Genomic DNA, 19,485 nt, shown 5'->3' with positions numbered 1-19,485 from the left:
GTAATCCAATTCCTTTTTGTTTTGTCCTCCTTGGAATGTTTGGATACTTATGGTATCTGAACTCTAAAAAAAATTAAAATATATATTATTTTATAAATTTGAAACTAACAAAAAAAAATTAAAAGTTTCAAACCCATTGATAAAATTAAAATAAAAAAATTGAGTGTAAATTAACAACCCCACCGAGAATAGGAGAGTGGAACAATCGATCGTTTACGAATTTATTAATATAATTGTTAGAGGGGAACAAAGTTAGGTGACGAATCTCTATTTTACGAGTTTACGAGAGACTTGTTCAACAATGTTTGATGATTATGTGCATATTTTTTATTTAAAATTTTTGAGCTAGAATTATCAAAGTGCCTATGTAGTTAAACTATTACAATTGGGTATCTAGTCAACGTTACTAGTTTACTCCAAATGTGTTCAGTAGGTATTGCATAATTTTTTTTATTAATCAGAATTTTATTGCTCCTACTACTTGTTAGATGCTCTGTTTATTATTTTCTTTATTTATGGCCGTCAAAACTTTAAACTATTAATTAATTAAAATATGTCGTTTATACGATTTTTTACATATATTTACGATAATCCTTAATTAATTAATAATCTAATCATCTCCATTCTCATTGCATAGCAAAATTAAGCTCATGTTTCATTGCTTCATTTTGAACAAGCAAACATGATTTTATTTCATACATAAAAGTGTGTTAAAAAAACGCATAGAAAAACTTATAATATGGATTAGAATCCATAATTATTTAAATGTGAACACTGTGACACAGAAAGCAGTAAAATTACATGAGTATAAAACAAGAACTTCGATCACTTCGCTGGTAAGAAGGAAAGGAGTGAAACGACAATGTTTGAAAAAGCTCAGTTGCCAATCTTGAAAACGCCGTGGCTCAAAACTGCAGGCAATCTTGCAGCCAAACTGCGTTTTAAATCAGGTGAAACGGCGTGTTCACCGATCATCGTCTCCAACACTGCCGCTGACACAGGCTTGTTCTTTATAACTGCAGCCTCTTCCTCTGGTATTGTCGCATCTTGAGAGAAACTAAGCTGTGGAATTAATAATCATAACAATTAACGTTAGCAAATTATTAAGTGTTATAGAATTAACCAAAGAAACATGTAATTTGGTTGTACTAACCCCAAGAACTCCATCGGGTGATTGCCTGTAGAAAACAGAGGCACCTGGTGGGAAGTTCACAGGCTTGAAGGCTTGAGCAAACTCTTCAATGCCTGCGGCTTCTGCATCACCGTAAGTCCCAACTGACTTCATGTGTGCCACGCAATTTTCCATTACTTTCTTTGAGTATTCTGGTCCACTCAATTGTCTGATCTTTGACCCTCTAATTAGCTTTTCAAAGGGGCCTAAAAAATAGACAACTTGCTTCTAATCATCCATAATTCTTTGAAAAAAAAAATCTTGCAATTTGCTAGATATGCGTTTTTAACTGTTAAACTAATTGCAAACGACATGTTAATAGTTGGGCAGTGATTATTTTTCCCATTTTCTAGTTGGAGCATGACGTGATCAATGAATAATTAACCATTTTCACTCTTGACTCGTTCTTTTGTGGAGTGGGCACGGCATGTTAGATAATTAACCAGCGTGCTTTTGTTGACCATAATTTTCTCCAAGGAAATAGCAAATAAGTTTAACCCATCTATTATTTCTTTAATATTATTTTAAATTTTTGAAAGAGTGTGAGAGTTTTACCTGAAATGATATCTCTGAAGAAGTCAAGGGACTCCACCAATTCTTCCGAAGATTTACCCTTCCACTTTGTTGCAAGTGATGCCACGGCTTGATCCTCCAAGTATACTCCTATGCCGGTGAATTTGATGAAGTTACCCTCTATCGTTAACCCTCTCACCCCTACGCATGCATTAATAATCAATCATCACAGCTATACTATAGCATGATATTAATTCAATAAATATAAATACATAGGTGTTTGATATTAGAACTAGAATAACCTGCGCCGCCGAGGAAATAAGTTTTGCCGGTAGCTGGAGAAGTAACCACCGCCGGGAACTCAAGGTTCTCGACTTGGACTGCGGTGAGGGAAGCTGCTGCCATTCTCAAACAAATACACTACTGAGAACTCTTAATATTCTACTTTCAAGTTTTGTTTGCGACTTGTCGAAGGAATGTTAAGAGGAGAAGGGTTTATATAGACTCGTTAGATGCTTGGTCGTGAATTCTCTGTCGTGTAAACATACTATTATTTATTTGTTTCTACGTGATAGCGTTTTTTTTTAAATATTTTCATTATTGAATTTTTTTTTTATTAGGTGACCTCTCCACGGATTACATGGTTGTTTGACTAATGTGCCCCCCTTTTTTTAATAAATTAACACGTCATCGACATCGGGCTTAAGAAATTCACAAAAACATCTTTAACCACTTAATCACAAGTAATTTATAAATATTTGTTAATTATAATTTTCAGTATTATCAAAATGGAATAAATCCTATGTTTTTGGATAAAAATTATTGTATATGAGTTCTTATCATACGTCTTCAAATATGTATTGGAAAAACTGATGTTTATTTCAACTACTCCGTTGATTAAGTAACCTTATAAATTTTAATTTAAATTGTTGATAATTTTGTTCTTCTAATTTTTGCACGTTTTAGGTAGAGTATATAAATTTTTAATGTAAGTTTTTCTTTACCGATCTACTTTTTTTATTCATATTTTAAAATGAAACTGTGTTTTATAAAATTAGAGATCAAAATGAAAGATTCACAAAAATAAAAATTCAAACAATCGATAATAATAGTTTAAAGAATTAAACACTTTTCTAGAGTGATTGTTAATTTTCAGTTATAAAAAATGATATTTTATTTATTTAAACTACATAAATCATTCGTCATATTTTCACTGGATGTTAACATAGCATAAGTGTCTCCTCTTCTCTGTTTCTCAATTATCACCTACCTACCTGACTCAGTAGTCACTTGAAATAATAAATTTTCGTAAATATTATAAAAATATTTGTTAAAATGGTAATTTTTTCAAAGTTATATTAAAAATTATAATAAAATATATTAATATTTTTAAAAAATTTAACCAACATCTTAAAAACACTTAATATTATTTGTGTGATAAAATGAAAAAACATTTATTTATATTATAAATATCAGTAATACTGATGACGGTGCAGCTCGTGCCGGCCCTATAACTATTCATTATTTATTCAAAGCCATCGCATCGCCGCTTCTGACTACAACTTTTAAGGGTACGAAAGAAAATAATAATAATTGTAAATCAAACCCCGTGCTGTGAAAATTTATAATAAATTTGTTGAGGATTAAATAGCAATTAGTTAACTTCGAAAGTATTAGTGGTCCTGAATATCGTTGATATAAACGATTTTTCACATAATAAAAATGGCGCTCATTCTTAGCTCATATCAATAAGAACTAAGTTAACGCTGTTAGTGAGTTTTTATATACTATACAGATATTATTAAATTACATTTTAAAATAATTATTTAAATGTATTATTGATTTTTTCCGAGTTCAAATTGGTTTGGTCATGTAGGACTGCCGGTTGAACACGTGCCAAGTTCAAACGTATTATTATTTCACTTTTATAAAAGTAATTTAATAATTAATGTTATTAAATATTATAATTTTTAATAAAAGTGTTATTTATTAAATAAAGTTTATATGTATAAATATAATGTTATAGATGTTAAAAGAATTGTTATTAAAATAATATTTTATCAATATTATTTATTTAATGATAAAATTTAAAAACGTAAAAGAAATATTGTATCGATTTATTGAGATTGCGAAGTTCATGCCAGTTATGGGAGTGTGGGCTAGTCCATTTTGTCCCAGTTGGCCCTGTTTGACCCGATGGGTCAGGTCATTTGATCCATTAAATTTGGTAAGGTGCCCCTGTTTCATTTTTTCTGATGCATTCTCTTTTCTTTCTTTTTTTCATCTTATTTAATATTTTTTTTACTTATTATTTACATTTTATCTTTCTTGGTCCAGTTATGTGTGAGTTTTTTCTTTTTTCTCTTTAGTTAATGTAATTTTTCATATTGTTGCATTGGTAGAGTTAGTTATGTCAAAAATTGCTTTCCTCAACTTTTTTAGTTTGATTTTTTGTTCAAAGTATTTTTGAATAAACTTGCTATATTTTATAGTGTTTTATTTTTTATACATTGTATTATTGGTTTTTTTGAGATGTTTATTCTTTATTATTGGATTTAAGCGCTATTAAATAACTTAATGCTCAACACCTACTCCAAATTCGATTTTAAATCGACTAATAAAACTTGTTGGATTCTAGAATATGCAATAAAAACAACGTTACTTTGTTTTCTTTCTACTTTTTGTTTTATTTTCAGTACTCAGTTTTTCTTGTTACATAATTACAGACACTACTTTTTTTTTGGTTATTATTTTTAAACCATAATCTGTAATAAAAGGTATTTTTATTCTATTAAAGAGCATCCACAACAAAATGATGAGAGTAATTTTCATTTTGTGCATAAACAGGTTTCGCCCGAACTTGAAATCTAAATTGACGTAATCATCCTCTTGAAATCCGAAACGAAGGAAACAAGAAAAGAGAGTAAGAGAGAGGAGAGACATGGTTCGTGTGCATTCCAATCCTTCTTGAGTCTTGACCTTGTTCTTAGTCCTACTCTTCCAAACCCTAAATTTCTTGCATGCATTATATCTCTCTTCCATTCCCAATTTCAGAACTCTTGAGTGTGAGTGCCAGAAAACATGTCTTGGCTGAGATCTGCGGTCATCAAAGCCGTCGAGGTCGGCAACAAGAACAACCTCACTCGCACCGTCAAGAACTACGCAGATTCCGTCGTTCAACACGCCGGCCAAGCCGTTGCTGAGGGCGCCAAAATCCTTCAAGATCGCATTGTAAATCCCTCATTCTCGATTGTTTTCACGTTACCTCTCGTTTTTAATCACAATAAATGCATCTGTTTCTTGAAATTTCTTGTTACTTCACTGAAGCCACCCTAATTAATCCTTATGTGCGTAGTTTCGATTGAAGTGCTGTGTTTCCGTTAGGGTAAGTGAAGTTTTGATATGAGAGTGCGAATTTCATGTTATGTTATGTGTACCGTGCAGTCTGCTCGGAATTATAGAAGTATTGCGCAGACAGTTAAAAGATTGGAAGAGGCTGCTATCACCTATAGGGGACCTGAGAGGGTGCAGTTGCTTAGAAGATGGCTTGTTGTGCTTAATGAGATTAAGAATTTGTCTGATGCGGCGCTCGCTGATGGTAAAGAGAAGACTCTTGAGCAGCATCTTGCTGTTGAAGAAGCCAAGGAGAACCCGAGGAGACCGTCTTTGGTTAGAATTACAAACCTTTCTATTTCTTGCATACCTTAATTTGTTATAACAGGTTTTAGGTTATTACAAATTTCTAATCTGCTCACTTTCTGGAGATTTTGTTATACCTTTAGTGACTCGATTGTCTCTGAAATTATGGTGTATTGAAGTCATTCTCATGCTTTCTACTTTACCCAAGCAAAGCCTAGTTCACTTAAGAAGCTTTTGCTGTTTGTTTTCCCACTGCTTCATCTTTCCCTATTCTGGGACGATAATATGATTCTTGGGTTGCTGGCTTTTGTCTTTTCCTCCCAATTAAATTGCAGGAGGAACTTTTCTCTGTTGGTCTGTGATAAATGAGTGGACACTGCCAGAGTAGTATGTTTGATATGTTGTTGCCATTTCAGAATGCCATTATATTATATATATTAGAAAGTATTATGAGATCCTTCTTTTTGAGCTTATTATGTGTCTATGATTTCAGGTAGTTGATAATTAAATTTTTTATGTTGCTATTGTAGTCTTTGAAATAGTGAACATAATGGCATCCTCTTATCTTAGCTCGTTGTGTTTGTTATTCTGCTGGCTCTTTTCAGGTTCTTTATTATGACTCTGATGTTGGAGGTGAACCATTGAATTTTCGTGATGTTTTTCTTCGAAGTCAGGCATTGGAGGGTATAACATTATCAATGGTATGTTTAGTTAATGTTAATTATTATGCTGAATTCCTCATGGTATATGGGTATTAAGCTTATAACTTAGATATTTATGGTTTGTTCTGTAAGCATAAAACTGTAGCATTTTAAGAAATCTTAGTAAACCGGGTGCTTGTATCAAGTATGCTTGTGAAGTAAGGCATGGCATTAGCGTGGTGAAAGCCCAAGATGCAAGCTTGAGATTCATTGTTTCAGACTGTGAAGTATGTACACACATGTTTTTCCAACATATTATTTTAACGTAAAATTTATTATAATCACTTTATTCTTTTAAGAGTTAGTAAATTGTGAACATTCCATCAATTCTATTTTGATCTAGTGGAACATGCCTTCTGTTCCTATGCTCTTCTTTGATGTAGGCAGCTTTATGTTCTAGTATTATCATTATATTGGTAAAGCCGTAAAAGAAGATAATTCTGGATAAGTCATTATGTTTGTTTTTGCTAATAATGGAGGTTAACCGCAGGGTTAACTCTTTTCTATTCCTCAGATTATCGAAGCTCCTAATGAGGAAGAGGTTTCCCTTCTCCTGGAGATGTTTGGGTGAGTCTAGTAGTTATATATATATATATATTGTCTCATTGTGGTTTGCAATTAGGAACTTATATGTGATATTTTCTTGGCATGACTCCTTTTGGACTCTTATGTTTATGATATTTGGGTGCAGCTCCACCTAGATTTGAAACCCTGTGATGCATCCTTATATTATCAATGTTTTATAATTGTGAAAATAATGTCTTTGTCACTTAGAATTTTAATTTCATCTGCATCTTTTTGTGAAATTTTGAATATTGTAATTCAGCTGAAGATAGGTCTAATCATATTTGGCTCATCCTTATTTGTATAGGCTTTGTCTTAGTGGAGGGAAAGAAGTTCATAATGCCATAGTAAGCAGCTTGCAAGATTTAGCTACAGCCTTTTCAAGCTATGAAGATGAAGTATTGGTAAGGATGATCTTGACTTCGCTAATATCTACAGATAGATATGCTTCATTAGTAGATGCTTTCTATGTTTACTCCTCTCTTGTTATTTGTGTTTTGGGAGTTTAGTTGTGACTTCACGAAATCTTTGAAGGTTGTTTGATGTATTGATAGTCAATATGTACTCTCCCTTTTAAGATCCAATTTTGAGTACAGAATTTTTAAGCACCTGCTGTAGCATTTTCCTTAAGCCGTGTCTCACTATGGTACAAAAGAGTAAGACTATTAAAATAAAAAAGAAAAATTTCTGGAAGGTCCTAAAATTATATATTAGTGATGTTATACCATTAATTGTACTAAATTACTAATGAGAACAACAGTGGGAACTTGTCCTATCTCCCCCCAGACTTGGTTACCCTGTTTCAGATCTTTGGCTGCATTAACATTCTTATAGTCAAATATTTTTCTATTGTATATTTTTTAAATTTAGGAACTGTCTTTTAATCTATGGTTATCGCTAATATTTTATGAGGTAGTTAACACTGATAGTTTATTAGAATGGAAAAAAAAGGGATAAAATCAGAATTTTATATCTTCAAATGTCGATTTTTTAATGTATCATAATGTTATGTAGACAGTACCAATCAACTCCTAATGTATCAATTTAAAAGGTGAGTTTACTTTTGGAAGTTGTAATTATTGTAAAGTTGAAAGCAACTTGTTTTTAAATCTTAAATGTGTTCAAATAAGAAAGTAATTCAAAGTATATGTAGTTCCCTTGAGACAACTTGGTTGGTAGAGTTGCGAGACATGCAAGGAGAGTTTGCAGGTTTAAACTCTGCATGCACTTTGCCCCCATTTTCATTTTCCCCCAGAGCCCATTAGTGGTGGGCTCTTGCTTAAACCAGAAAAAGAATAATTGAAATATTAAACAAGTCACCGTGATAGTGATGAACCAAAAATCTGTGGGCATTATGAACAAGCAGTACTCATGATTTATGGGCATATAGCAGTGTGTTATTCTTTGTTCAGTTGTGCATTCAATGAGATTGTTATTTGTCTACTTTATTCTTCAGGTGAAGCGAGAGGAATTGCTTCAGTTTGCACAAGGTGCCATCACTGGGTTGAAAATAAATTCTGATCTTTCAAGGTCAGTGTGAAGCAATGGGTTTCCATTGTCATTTTGTTCATAATCATACTGTTTATGCTTGACAGTTGACACTAAAGTCTGAGGTTGGATCTGAAGTTTAAGTTCCAGTGTGTGTAAATTGTGTTGTGATCTATTGTTTGCATATTTGGTTGATATTATCCAAGGGGAGCAAGTCTAACAACAGCCTTCCCTCCCTGTCCTGCGGGTTTTAGGGATGTGGGGTGTGGCAGATTGACCTCTCTACACTTTTGCTACTCTGCCTCATAATACAGGGTGTGCAATTTGGGTATCCACTGGTTGGCACAGGATTGCCTTGCCCTCATTCTTTATGTAGTGACCTGTGACTACATTGGCATGGCCTCCCCTACCAGCTTGACTGACATCTCTTGTCACTGTTATGACCTTTTATCTCCTTCCTGATTTGACATTTAAAATGTAGATATAATGGATCAGTCTTTCCATTCTTCTGTTTGATAAGAATTGAAAATATGATTAAATGGAAGTACATCAGGGAGAACATAATGTACTCTCAAGAAACAAAATAAACAATCTCTTTGCAAGGCAGCACCCATGAAATAACTCAGCCAAGTAGCAGAGAGAAGCTGGGAACATTGCCCTATCCCAAAATAAAGCATTCTTGATTTACTTTTGGATGATCTCATGTATCTTCTGTCTGTAGATTCTGTACACTGAAAAGTCAATCTTTACATGTTATTTTTAAACCACAGATAGTTTTTAAAGTTGTTTCTGGTGACAATATCTGAAATCATCTTATTGAATGTCCAATATTTGGCAGACAGTTTTGTTCTGGTCAAATTGAAATATTTCACTTGCATGTGAAATTATTGAAAAAATTTTAAAATTTTTCATCATGTATTTGTTAGATATTAACTCTAGTTATTATCAGCAGATCCATGACCACTGCTATAATATAAAGTGGGAAAATTAGGTTGCAATCTGCCTCACTGTTTTTTTTTTTTTTTTTCGGGCTTTCTGACTGCAGAATAGATGCTGAAGCCTCTAGTCTTAAGCAAAAACTCATAGAGATAACAAGTTCACAGGAGCCTGTAGACAAAGGTGTTTATGATGCTGCAGAGGAAACAATAGCATCATTAGAGGTATGTTTCTGTCGTAATAACTTCCTCTGTGAAGCCTTTTGATGTGTCACTAATGAGTTTCTGCTGGGTGACTAATATAATAATATGTATGATGGAACAAGCTTATTTCTTAACTTTTGTTTGAGTTAGCCTCCCAATATAATCTATCCTTGTAATAAGATTTTTTACTAATCAATGTTGCTGCATGCATGCATGCGTCTACCCAAGATCTTATGTTCCCCTACAAAAAAATAACATATATCAAATGTCACATTTTATCCCTTTATATGTTTTGGATTTTTAAGGTTTACGATGATTAATTGTTAAGTGAATCTATCATGCTTTCAGACCTTATCACTTGAGTTTTTTCTTAGTTTTACAAACCACTGTGAGAGTTTAAATGTTTAGAAGAGAACCAAAACTACAGCTGAGAGTTTGATTAATTTAATATGTTTTATAATTCTTTATTGTATTATATAGTCTTTTCCATATTTAGAAATTTAAAAAATGGAGTATAATTAGCCCTTCATTTTTCAGGCCTTAAAAGTTGCTCTTTCTCAAATTAGAATCTGTTCCAGATTGGAAGCATTGCTGCTGAAGAAAAATAATTTAAGCTATGGAGACTCTCCTGAGATTCATGCACAAAAGGTACAATTCTTTCCTCTATGAGCTTCTTTGTGTAGATTAGGAGGTAGGAGAACAAGGGGGGCATTTCTAACTCTTTTCTCTAAAAAACTAAATATAGAGGAATTAAAATAAGAATGGTTTATCTTGATTCGACTAAAATAAAAATGGAATCTCTCAAAAAATGGAGAGAAACTGAAAACAAAATAAATAAAAAAGCTGTATCATTTCTTATTTTTGCAATTACCATTCTTTAGTTGTCTGTAGTATCAATAAAAAAAGATGGTTATTTTTTAGTTCTATTATTTATTTTCTTCTACTCATTAACTTAAATCACTTGACATCCCAAAAATGCAAAAATTATTGTCCACGTTATCATTTTTGTTTTAATTGTTCCTTATATTTTGTTCTCAAATTGTATGCAAATTGCACTGCAAAATAATAAAACTACCAACTGTCTTGGTTTTAAAGAGGGATAGCCAGATCTGATAATCCTATATGAGTATGTATCATAGCTTTTGTTAGTAAGAATGAGATTGGTAGGGGGCTATTCTGTTAACTCTTTTGGTAATATTGTCAGTCCTATTTGAATGATCTGACTGAATGTTTATTGGGTGATATAGTTATATTATTTTCCATTTATGGCAATACTATCATGCTTTTAAGTAGGTTGATAAGCTGAAGGTTTTAACGGAATCTCTTGCCAACTCTGCTGCAAAAGCTGAAAAGCGTATTGTAGATAACAGGTTAGGCTGTCAAATTATGAAACTCTAATAGTATTCTCTCCATTTTTTGTCAATCTGAATTCATGCTTTTTACTCATGGGAGAAACAGTTTTTGTTAAAACCATTATACTTAGCTTTTTGGCTTTAAAACATCAAATTTCTTCAGTTTCAATCAGTTTTATTTTCGAGTGGGTCCAAATATGCCAGTGTTATTAATAACATGTTATCGCTGTGGAGCAGCTGTCTGCAGCTGCAAAAATTGATTAGCATCTTGCCATGCATTTTGCCTTCATGGCCACCGCAGCCCAAAATGCGGTCATTCATGGTGCTATAGCGCTGCTAAGTTGAGGAAAGGGTTTTGGATACCCTTTTTCTCCCAAGAAATGTTGTTTTGGGGGGTCTTTTTTTTATGGTAAAGTTGGCATTTTCCACTCATATAGTCTTTTATTAGAATGATAAAAAAACCCTATCCTAGGTGGTCTGGTCTCATGCGTTTCCCTCCCCAAGCAACTTTGACCCCTTCTCTCCACTTGTGCAACTGGAGCCACCCATATGTCTAGTGGTATTCTGGCACAATACACTGTTCACTCTTGTCTCTCTTCAGAATCTTGAGCACTGGACATCCTCTGTTTGAAAGGTGACTTGAGTCCCCTCTTGGAAGTATGAGATTTAAATGTGAGGTTTATAATTATAAGGCTTTTGGTTTTGGCTCTCCAATTGTAATGGTTACCTTTTGTGGTGTGGTTCTCTCAAGGTTCTTATCAATTAGTATCAGAGCTTTCTACCAAGTCTCCCAGCTACAAACAAGCAATGTGAGTGGTGATGACACCATTATAGTTTTTACTTAGGATTTAGTAAAAAGGGGTAGTGCACAACTAGCCTGTGTGGGTGTTGGGGCTATGGATTGTGGTAGGATGTTAGGATCTAATTGCAAGGTATATATGGGGCTTGAGTTCCATGTTGGAAGTACGAGATTCAAATGTGGGATTGATAAAACTTGAGCTCTCAAACAAAAAAACGGGATGAATTTTGTGGACATTTTAGGTGCTGGGAAAAAGGGAGATGAGGAGAAGAATGGGAGGGCTGAAACAGAATCTGAAGCAAAAAACACTAGGCAAAGAAAAGGAAGAGACAAAGCCTCATATTGAGGCTCAGAAGGTGTCTCTAAAGTGATTTGTCATTAAAAGATGCAAGTGTATTGTATGCATATCTTTATCCCACACGAAAATTATGTGAAATATGAATAACATCAACTTCTCACGATTGATTTGAGTGTGTTTTTGACTCCCTTTGGGGATTAAGTCTTGCTCAAAATGGGTGACTTGGTGGACGCTATTTTTTTACATGAAGGAATATGATCAATCAATCATGCACTGTGAATAAAATTCCATTGTTTTGGCACCAAATGAGTGTCAATAACGTAGATGAGTGCTGATTTTCCCCTGAAAGTGGAAGCAGAGGAGCCAACTTAATCAATATTTTACCATCTGCTTTCACTTCTAGCTCTTTGCTTAGTTTATGTAGATGATGTTACATACCAACCCTGATTAATGGGAGTTTTTTTTTTACTGTTTAATACTCTGCTTTGGATGCTGAACGCTAAACCTCTCTCTCTCAATCTGACAGATTACAAAAAGAGGAAGCATTAAAAGTTCGTGTGACTAAAAGTGGTGAAGCTAGTGAAAAGGAGAAGGTAATGTGTTCAGCAGGGCAGCATTATATTTATTGTGTCAAGTATCTCTAGTAGATGAGGAATTTAGTACATTTCAAATTGGATTGTTCATGGTTGTTCTTAACTACACTGTTGTTGCTATGTATGTCTAAATTGTCAACATTACAAAATACTGTGTGGACATTATTATCGTGTGAGGGAGGGTGTCCAAAAAGGAGAATGCTTGTGTTTTGTGTTCATCAAGAGTTGATGTTACTTGCCCTTTATCATCTCTATATTTTCATTTGACCTTTATAGTGTAAGCAAGACGCGGTTTCCATATTGTGTTAATTTGTGTTCATCACTAAGGTTCTATTTCTTGAATTTGTGCTTTTTCATGGATTTATATATATGGTATGAAGGTTTGATCACTGTACAAGATACATTTATCTCTTTCATTTGGGTTGTCATTCACTGGGGGCAGTAGTGTTGATTAAATTTGGTTGTGAAATTTTAAATTTATGTGTTTATAGGAGCAAATACCATGCTGAAACGATCAACAGGCAGTCTGAGTACTAGGTCTTCCACATGTTAGTAGGGAGACGAATGATTTTTTTATTCCTCTTATTTTCAGGAACTTGCAGCTGAGATATCTGATCTGCAACAGAAAAAAGAAGCTCTCGAGGCTGAACTGAAAAAGGTGTCTGCTATGTTTTCTTATCTTTATGGTTAAAATTTGATTCCGTTAGCTATTATTTTCGTCATTTTCTACTCCCATGTGATGTGCTACTCCTTGCAACCTAGTCTTGCTACTTTTTTACATACATGTGGATTATTGATGATATTTGTTGAGGAAACATTCTATTTACTAAGAGGTGAAAATTAAATTTTGTTCTTCAAGTTAACTGTTAATATCTATCACTAAATGGTAGTTTGACTTGTTATATTGTCTTGTCAAAATGACTCCTCATTTTAATTATATATGGGATGCTGTTTGTGGAACAGGGAAACCTTTCTTAACTATAATTATTAAATAATTGAAATTTGGCTTATGAGGTGTAGGTTAACACTTCTTTGTCTGCTGCTCAAGCACGATTATGGAATGTGAGGGAAGAGAGAGACCAGTTTGAGGAAGCAAACAATCAAATAGTTGAACACCTGAAGATAAAGGTTTGAGGTTCTATTTTTCCAGGCTGGGTATCCATATCATGTTAAATCAATGCTGCTTAATGCAGTGTTACTCTCACCATCCAGTTGTCTAAAATTTTGATTTGTCCTTGATTGACAGGAAGATGAACTTTCGAAATCAATTAGCTCATGCAAGGTAGAAGCAGATGTTATCAAAACCTGGATTAATTTTCTGGAAGATACTTGGGTTCTTCAGCGGTCAAATGCAGAAGTTAGTGAGAAGCAGGTCAAGTATGTATTTGAACTTGTGTAATGATGTTTCTGTAAGAAGTCTTCTCTGCATGTGTGTGTGTACACAAAAAGGATCTTTATAAGGGCATTTGATTTGGCCTAAGCCCATGGTCCAACCTCACATACTCACTCAGTTAACAGTTTTATTCAACCAGAAACTAGAAATTATACTTATTATGCTGTTCTTTATTTTTCATTGAATTAGTATTGTTACTAATCCTTACACTTTTAAAGTGATGAATTGGAGAGACATGAAGACTACTTTGTGAACTTGGCCATTCAACTTCTTACTGCTTACCAGGTATTGATTTTCCTTTACTAATTCAGATAATTGATGTATGATGACAGACTACTCCATTTTTTTCCCATTTGTAATATGACCTGTTATGTTATGTGCAGAAAGATTTAGAGCCTTGTATTAACCATATTGGAACATTTGTTGTGAACCTCAAGAATTTAAGCAAGAGGTAATAGCTTTTCTTTTAAGTTATTTGGCAATTTCTCTGAGAATACAATTTTTTTTCACAATATTATTGTGTGTGTGAATGCACACATTAATTTAGATTTTTTAAAATAAGTCAGAGATCAAATGGTTGGTCCATTTGTATATAAAGTATGAATTTAATTTTAAAAATGTTTGTGCATGTGTGCACATACATGATTATTTGTTTATCTATTTTCTTAATTTTTATTTGAGGAGACAGGTTAGAGATGACATCCAGTGCAGATACTGAGGATTCAAAAGTATTAAGTCCAAGGAGGAATCTTGAGGAGGAATATTTGACCTATGAAGCCAAGGTATAGATGTGACATTGAGTAATATTCAATCAATGCCTTGTTCATCCAACAGTCTTATTGATTTCCCCCTCTTAATAGTGTTCCAATGTCCTGGAGTGTTTCATTTTTATCCTAGTGGCTTTGTAGAAATGTTGTCCTATTATATTGCACACTCTTCTCTACGACACTGCTGTAAGGTTTTTTTATCTTTTTTTGGGGTATTAATTTTTTGATTGTGCAAGTGCTTGCTGTAAACCTAAAATATGTTTGACCCCCAATACCTGTTGCATGCTTGATTGTGCAAGCATTACGATTTACTTTGACTTGTTGATGGTATTCTTTCATTGTTTCAGATCATTACAACATTCAGTGTAGTGGATAACATGAAACAGCAGTTTTACGCCCAACAGGGGAAGATCTCCAGGTTTTGTATTTCCATTCTAGATAACTTTATGGGGTTGATTTATTAAACTCTGAATTGGACAATTGGTTAATATAAGGTCAAAATATTGTAATGTGTAAATCCGGTTGTAAATTGAAGTCGTCTAACTGGTTTTGACCCAAAAAATCCTGTTAAAATCATTGTTTTCTTCCTATAAAGAACATCTTATAGTACACTGAAGTACAGGAGGTTGTCACATTCTTTTTCCTTGCATAGAAATTAGCATTGCCTCAAGCTCCTCATACTATGTTGTTTTCAATTGCCCTTGCTTATCGAGCTAATGAATACAGGAATGATGAAGAGAGAGTTAAAGAGCTGTTTGATGTTATTGAAAAGTTACGAACTCAATTTGAGTCTATTGAGAGACCAATTCTTGAATTAGAGAGCCCAACTGCAAAGGATGAAACACCACCTTTTGACAAAAGGTCTGATGGTACTTCTTCACTTTCTGCTGCGGGTCAAGGTACTGAGCTTTCAAAGCCGGAAACAGATGAACAGCCAAAATCACCTCCAGTTAAGGCAGACCAAATATTGGACCATGAAGCTGAATTAGCTAAGCTGGAATCTGAGTTTGGAAAGGTTAGTCAGGATTATTCAGCAGAGGAAATCGGTGATTGGGAATTTGATGAACTTGAAAGAGAATTGGCTTCTGGTAATTAAGCAACAAGTAATTATGTCAATCTTATTTCTGAGTTATTAATGCTTGCCTTTGTATTTTTATAATGAAGCTGCAAGTATCATAAATTTGTAAGCTGTAGGTCGGCTGTTAATGAAGCTGTAGTTTGGAAAAAATGCGTTTGACTTTGTAAACATTACATAGATAATTTCTTGATTCTTCTGTAAATTACTGAATTTGTAACACGCAGACGCAGTCATCAAATGATTTGAAATTATCAGTATGGTTATAAAATTTGCACTCGTTGATCATTTTGATGCGCAGAGATGGACGTTAGGATTGGGCATAGGCTCATGCTAATGCTGTACAGTCCTGGAACCACAAGGCCTAATTGCTGAAAATTTTTAAACAGCGACCCTACATGCAGATCGAATGGAGTGACTTGTAAAAACGATTCCCATTATTATGTTGGACAAAATGGACCAAGTTTTTTTATTAGTCTTGATAATGGATCGTATCTTTGATAGGGCAAGAAAGTAGATTAGTGATGTAACAAGTAGTTTAAGTTATGATCGATGGGGAAGCAACTTCGCCAATTCTGTCATGTTGGCGAAACAGGCTTTCATTATAAAAATAAAGATGAAATTGCTTGACAACCTAACTGAAGTGGCAAATTCAGTTAAAATAATGTCGCTATTTGCATAGCTAAGGCCTGCATATACAGAAAGAATGAACCACTACGCGTTGTTTCTCAGTGTGGTTGCAATGTCAAACAACTTGCACAGTGGGGGAAAAAAGAGGAAAAGATAGGACCTTGTTTTGCCTGTGACTTAAAAAATGAATAAAGGAAAGGGGAGGTTAACCCAAAAGTAGGTAGGAGTGTGTTAAAAGGTGATGACAACCAAAGTCTCGAGCTTTGCAGGCATTCCGGCCTCAGTCTCCATCTCCCACCATTTTCTGTCGGTTCGTGTGTTAGTTCTTTCTCAAGTCATTTTTGTTCAGTGTGTGCATTTACTATACTTTATTCAGTTACGATAGGGCTTGATTTTTTAAAATGATATTAAAATAATCAGAAAAGCCGAGAAGCTAACCATAAACAAACAGGAATAATAAGAAAAGAATGAAAAAGTTGCCCATGTTTTGTAACCATGTACACCAAAAGGTTTAGCAGACCTTTTCTCGTGTGCAATTATACTAAAGTGTGTTAAAACAAAACCAGGAATCCAGTTAAAAGTAGAAAAATGCAATCCGTGAAAGTTGATGATTAATCAATTGCAGCACGTATTCCCCTCTTTACTTGTCAGAATAATTTTGATGCACTGAACCAAAGCACAATGCAAGTACTAATATGAATGCCAAAATGCATGGCATGCGACATATCTTGTTCAGAAGCCAAATTTGCCTACATAAGTTTTCCTCAGAGAAGTACCTTAAGTTGGAGGTCTATTCCTCACTCCCACTCATTACACAGTCACCTTAAGGACAAATACTCTAGTTACTACCAGGAGATTCCTTTGTCGTCTTCTTTTACTTTTAGTCACCAATTTCTAAACTATTTAAAAGTTAAATATAAATATCATTCAAATCCCAAACGCTAACCACCCGCTTCTGCTTAAAATAACAAACAGAAACTTGTAGTTCACTATTAAATAAAGGTTTTCAAATAAATATATTTGCTTCCTTTTAAGGTTCGACCTCCCATTTTAGTCTATGCTTTAACCTATATATTGTTAGAAAGAAATGAAACCAACGACTACAATCATCATGTAATATCTCAATTCTTGCTTTCCATTATACAAGACTAAGCAAAGTAACTAACCTGACTACCTGAGCCACGGTGAGACAGCAGTTTTTGGTCAATATCTTGCTTAAGTCCCTAGGCAAACGAAATAATGGAACTCGTGTCATGAGTTACCAATTACCAAAAGAAATATAAAAATTGCAAACCCAATGAGAAATAAGCTACAGAGTTCAAGTGGGTCAGTGCTTTCCCCCATATGAAAATTAATCAGCTTTTAATTTTGCATTTGGATGATTACAGACAAACTCCTTCAATAATGACAAGACATCAAATAAAAAATAAAAAGCAATAAGATTAGAACACCACTAATTCCAGTATACTGCTTTTTGAATATGCCATTTTATGCACTTTTAAAAGCAGTACTACTCTTCATTTTTCATAATAAAAGCTCAGCCACCATTAGCTGCAATCCCACATACAAGTCCAAATACCCAAGTTGTGTAGCTGAAAGGCTGAAATGGCTACAACACTTCTAGCTGCAGATGATGATTACATTGACATGGAAGTGAGCTCATACTCCAGCTTCTTCTGCCACTCTTCAAGCACTCTTCCACAGCCTAGAGAATTTGAGTTCCAAATGTCCTCCATTGTTCAAGAGAAGGAAACAACAACCTCTCCAGCTGATGAGCTTTTCTACAAAGGAAAGCTTCTCCCTCTTCACCTTCCCCCTCGGTTACAAATGGTTGAAAAACTCCTTCAAAACTCCAACTCTCCTTTTGACAAGGAAAAAGATATCTTTGAAGAGTTCTATAGCACTCCTCTTGCCACCACTTATACAACTCCAATTGCAGGCACCCCATTTGAATCCTGCAACATCTCACCATCTGACTCTTGCCAAGTTAGCAGAGAGCTAAATCCTGAAGAGTACTATAATTTTGACTACCCAACAGATACAAGTAAATTTTCTGTTGAAAACCAGAAGAAGTCATGGACCAAGAAACTGAAGCAGTCTTCACTAGGTTCAAAGTTGAGGGCTTCAAGAGCTTATCTCAAGTCTTGGTTTGGAAAATCTGGTTGCTCATATGAAACCTATGCAACCTCAACAAAAGTTGCAGATGAAGGTTCAGTTTCAAAAGCCAGGGAAGTCTTAAACAAGCATGTGCAAGTGGCAAAGAAAAATTCATATGGCCAAATTTATAGGGACAAATACCATTCCTCCAATTCTGTGATGAGAAGCTACCAAGAAAAGAGCAGTGAGGATGGAGGTAACCATCATAGGCGATCATTCTCGGTCGGCATCAAACTTCTTTCAGGTAACAAGTCATCAACACCTCCATCATTGTCTGGCTCAACTTCATTTTCCTTTTCAAACAAATCATATGGCTCTCAAGCTCGCCAGCTTCTGAAAAGGTGCAGCAGTGTGAATTCAGAGATAGAAAATTCAATACAGGGAGCAATAGCACACTGCAAGAAGTCTCAGCAAATGTTCTCTTCAAAGAAGACAGCGAGTGAAGTAGGACTCTACTCAATGTCTGCTTCCAGAACCTCAGTTTGTGAGGATCATGAAAGAGCAGAACTTTGCAGGGGTTGATAGGGAATTAAAAAGTAGCTTTACTTATGTTGTCTTCTTCACACGTTGTCTTTCCAATTCAAAAGTAACTTTGGTGAAAGATAGGTCTAATTCACCAGTAAAAAATTTAGAAACACTCTTGGTTGTCGTGGATATTTATACCAAAGCATCAAAATCTGGTGGAATTTTGTCTACATAAGATCTCAGCTTGTGGTCCTTGACACCAAATTATAATGAGTAGAAAATGAGATCCTTCTTGAAGGAAAAACGCAACAGTGTACTATCCACTTTCCATGCCAAAACCTTCCTTCAATACTGCAAGAATCAACTGGTAATTAGAACAACCAGCACACTGAAAATTTTATTCATTCATTTTTTTAATATAATTTTGAACTCTATCAACTTAAATCAACTGTAACAATCAATTATTGTATTATGATAGGCATCACTGCATCAGTATATATCAAGCATTTTCATAGAGATTTTAAAATATAAGGAACAATGAATAGAAGAATACATTAGAAGTATAACAACTTCTATAGAAATCTCACTGCTTCTAAATGCTGTCAACTAGAATGGTGACATGCTTTACGCACTATAATGTCTGATATTATTAATTTGATCCTGCTTTGTATAATTCCTTTTATCAATCATGAAAAGAAATTATTAGTGTAGGCACAGTACGAACATAATGAGTGAAAGAGT

At 34.2% G+C, this 19,485-nt stretch overlaps 3 protein-coding genes across 5 annotated transcripts; 2 read left to right on the top strand and 1 right to left on the bottom strand.

The window, feature by feature from the left end:
* Positions 1–635: 635 nt before the first annotated feature.
* Positions 636–2,217, bottom strand: LOC113872665 (chalcone--flavonone isomerase 2). Its single transcript, XM_027510388.1, has 4 exons — positions 1,987–2,217; positions 1,727–1,885; positions 1,154–1,377; positions 636–1,062 (listed from the first exon to the last, which is right to left on the bottom strand). Exons 1-4 carry the CDS (start codon positions 2,087–2,089, stop codon positions 877–879), a joined length of 672 nt encoding a protein of 223 aa, XP_027366189.1. The 5' UTR covers positions 2,090–2,217; the 3' UTR covers positions 636–876.
* A 2,286-nt stretch (positions 2,218–4,503) lies between these two features.
* Positions 4,504–15,778, top strand: LOC113871008. Of its 3 annotated transcripts, none has more exons than XM_027507665.1 (18): positions 4,504–4,915; positions 5,129–5,353; positions 5,929–6,024; positions 6,539–6,591; positions 6,896–6,992; positions 8,045–8,118; positions 9,122–9,236; positions 9,753–9,863; positions 10,509–10,585; positions 12,191–12,257; positions 12,850–12,915; positions 13,278–13,385; positions 13,504–13,634; positions 13,869–13,935; positions 14,034–14,101; positions 14,339–14,432; positions 14,765–14,835; positions 15,144–15,776. In XM_027507665.1, exons 1-18 carry the CDS (start codon positions 4,766–4,768, stop codon positions 15,511–15,513), a joined length of 2,040 nt encoding a protein of 679 aa, XP_027363466.1. In that variant the 5' UTR covers positions 4,504–4,765; the 3' UTR covers positions 15,514–15,776. The 3 variants fall into 3 exon arrangements, 2 of the variants coding, with proteins under 2 accessions (XP_027363466.1, XP_027363465.1); XM_027507664.1 differs by having other exon boundaries at positions 4,581–4,915; positions 6,896–7,043; positions 15,144–15,767; XR_003505736.1 differs by having other exon boundaries at positions 4,581–4,915; positions 6,515–6,591; positions 9,753–10,585; positions 15,144–15,778.
* Positions 15,779–17,727: 1,949 nt separating this feature from the next.
* Positions 17,728–18,801, top strand: LOC113871942 (probable membrane-associated kinase regulator 4). Its single transcript, XM_027509034.1, has one exon. It carries the CDS (start codon positions 17,728–17,730, stop codon positions 18,799–18,801), a length of 1,074 nt encoding a protein of 357 aa, XP_027364835.1.
* Positions 18,802–19,485: the final 684 nt, after the last annotated feature.

Source organism: Abrus precatorius, unplaced genomic scaffold (genome assembly GCF_003935025.1).
Source record: "Abrus precatorius isolate BTA unplaced genomic scaffold, Abrus_2018 Scaffold7, whole genome shotgun sequence".
In the NCBI taxonomy this organism is placed as follows: Eukaryota; Viridiplantae; Streptophyta; class Magnoliopsida; order Fabales; family Fabaceae; genus Abrus; species Abrus precatorius.
Note: the sequence above shows the minus strand (reverse complement) of the source record. Positions and strands in the feature narration are given on the sequence as shown.

Bases quoted from the DNA above. Each gene is read 5' to 3' on its own strand.
- LOC113871942 (XM_027509034.1), top strand. From the start codon at position 17,728: ATGGCTACAACACTTCTAGCTGCAGATGATGATTACATTGACATGGAA.
- LOC113872665 (XM_027510388.1), bottom strand. From the start codon at position 2,089: ATGGCAGCAGCTTCCCTCACCGCAGTCCAAGTCGAGAACCTTGAGTTC. The intron at 1,886-1,986 runs GTTATTCTAGTT...ATGCATGCGTAG, and splicing joins TTATTTCCTCGGCGGCGCAG to GGGTGAGAGGGTTAACGATA. The intron at 1,063-1,153 runs GTTAGTACAACC...TTAATTCCACAG, and splicing joins CACCCGATGGAGTTCTTGGG to CTTAGTTTCTCTCAAGATGC.
- LOC113871008 (XM_027507664.1), top strand. From the start codon at position 4,766: ATGTCTTGGCTGAGATCTGCGGTCATCAAAGCCGTCGAGGTCGGCAAC. The intron at 4,916-5,128 runs GTAAATCCCTCA...TGTACCGTGCAG, and splicing joins AAATCCTTCAAGATCGCATT to TCTGCTCGGAATTATAGAAG. The intron at 6,592-6,895 runs GTGAGTCTAGTA...TTATTTGTATAG, and splicing joins CTTCTCCTGGAGATGTTTGG to GCTTTGTCTTAGTGGAGGGA.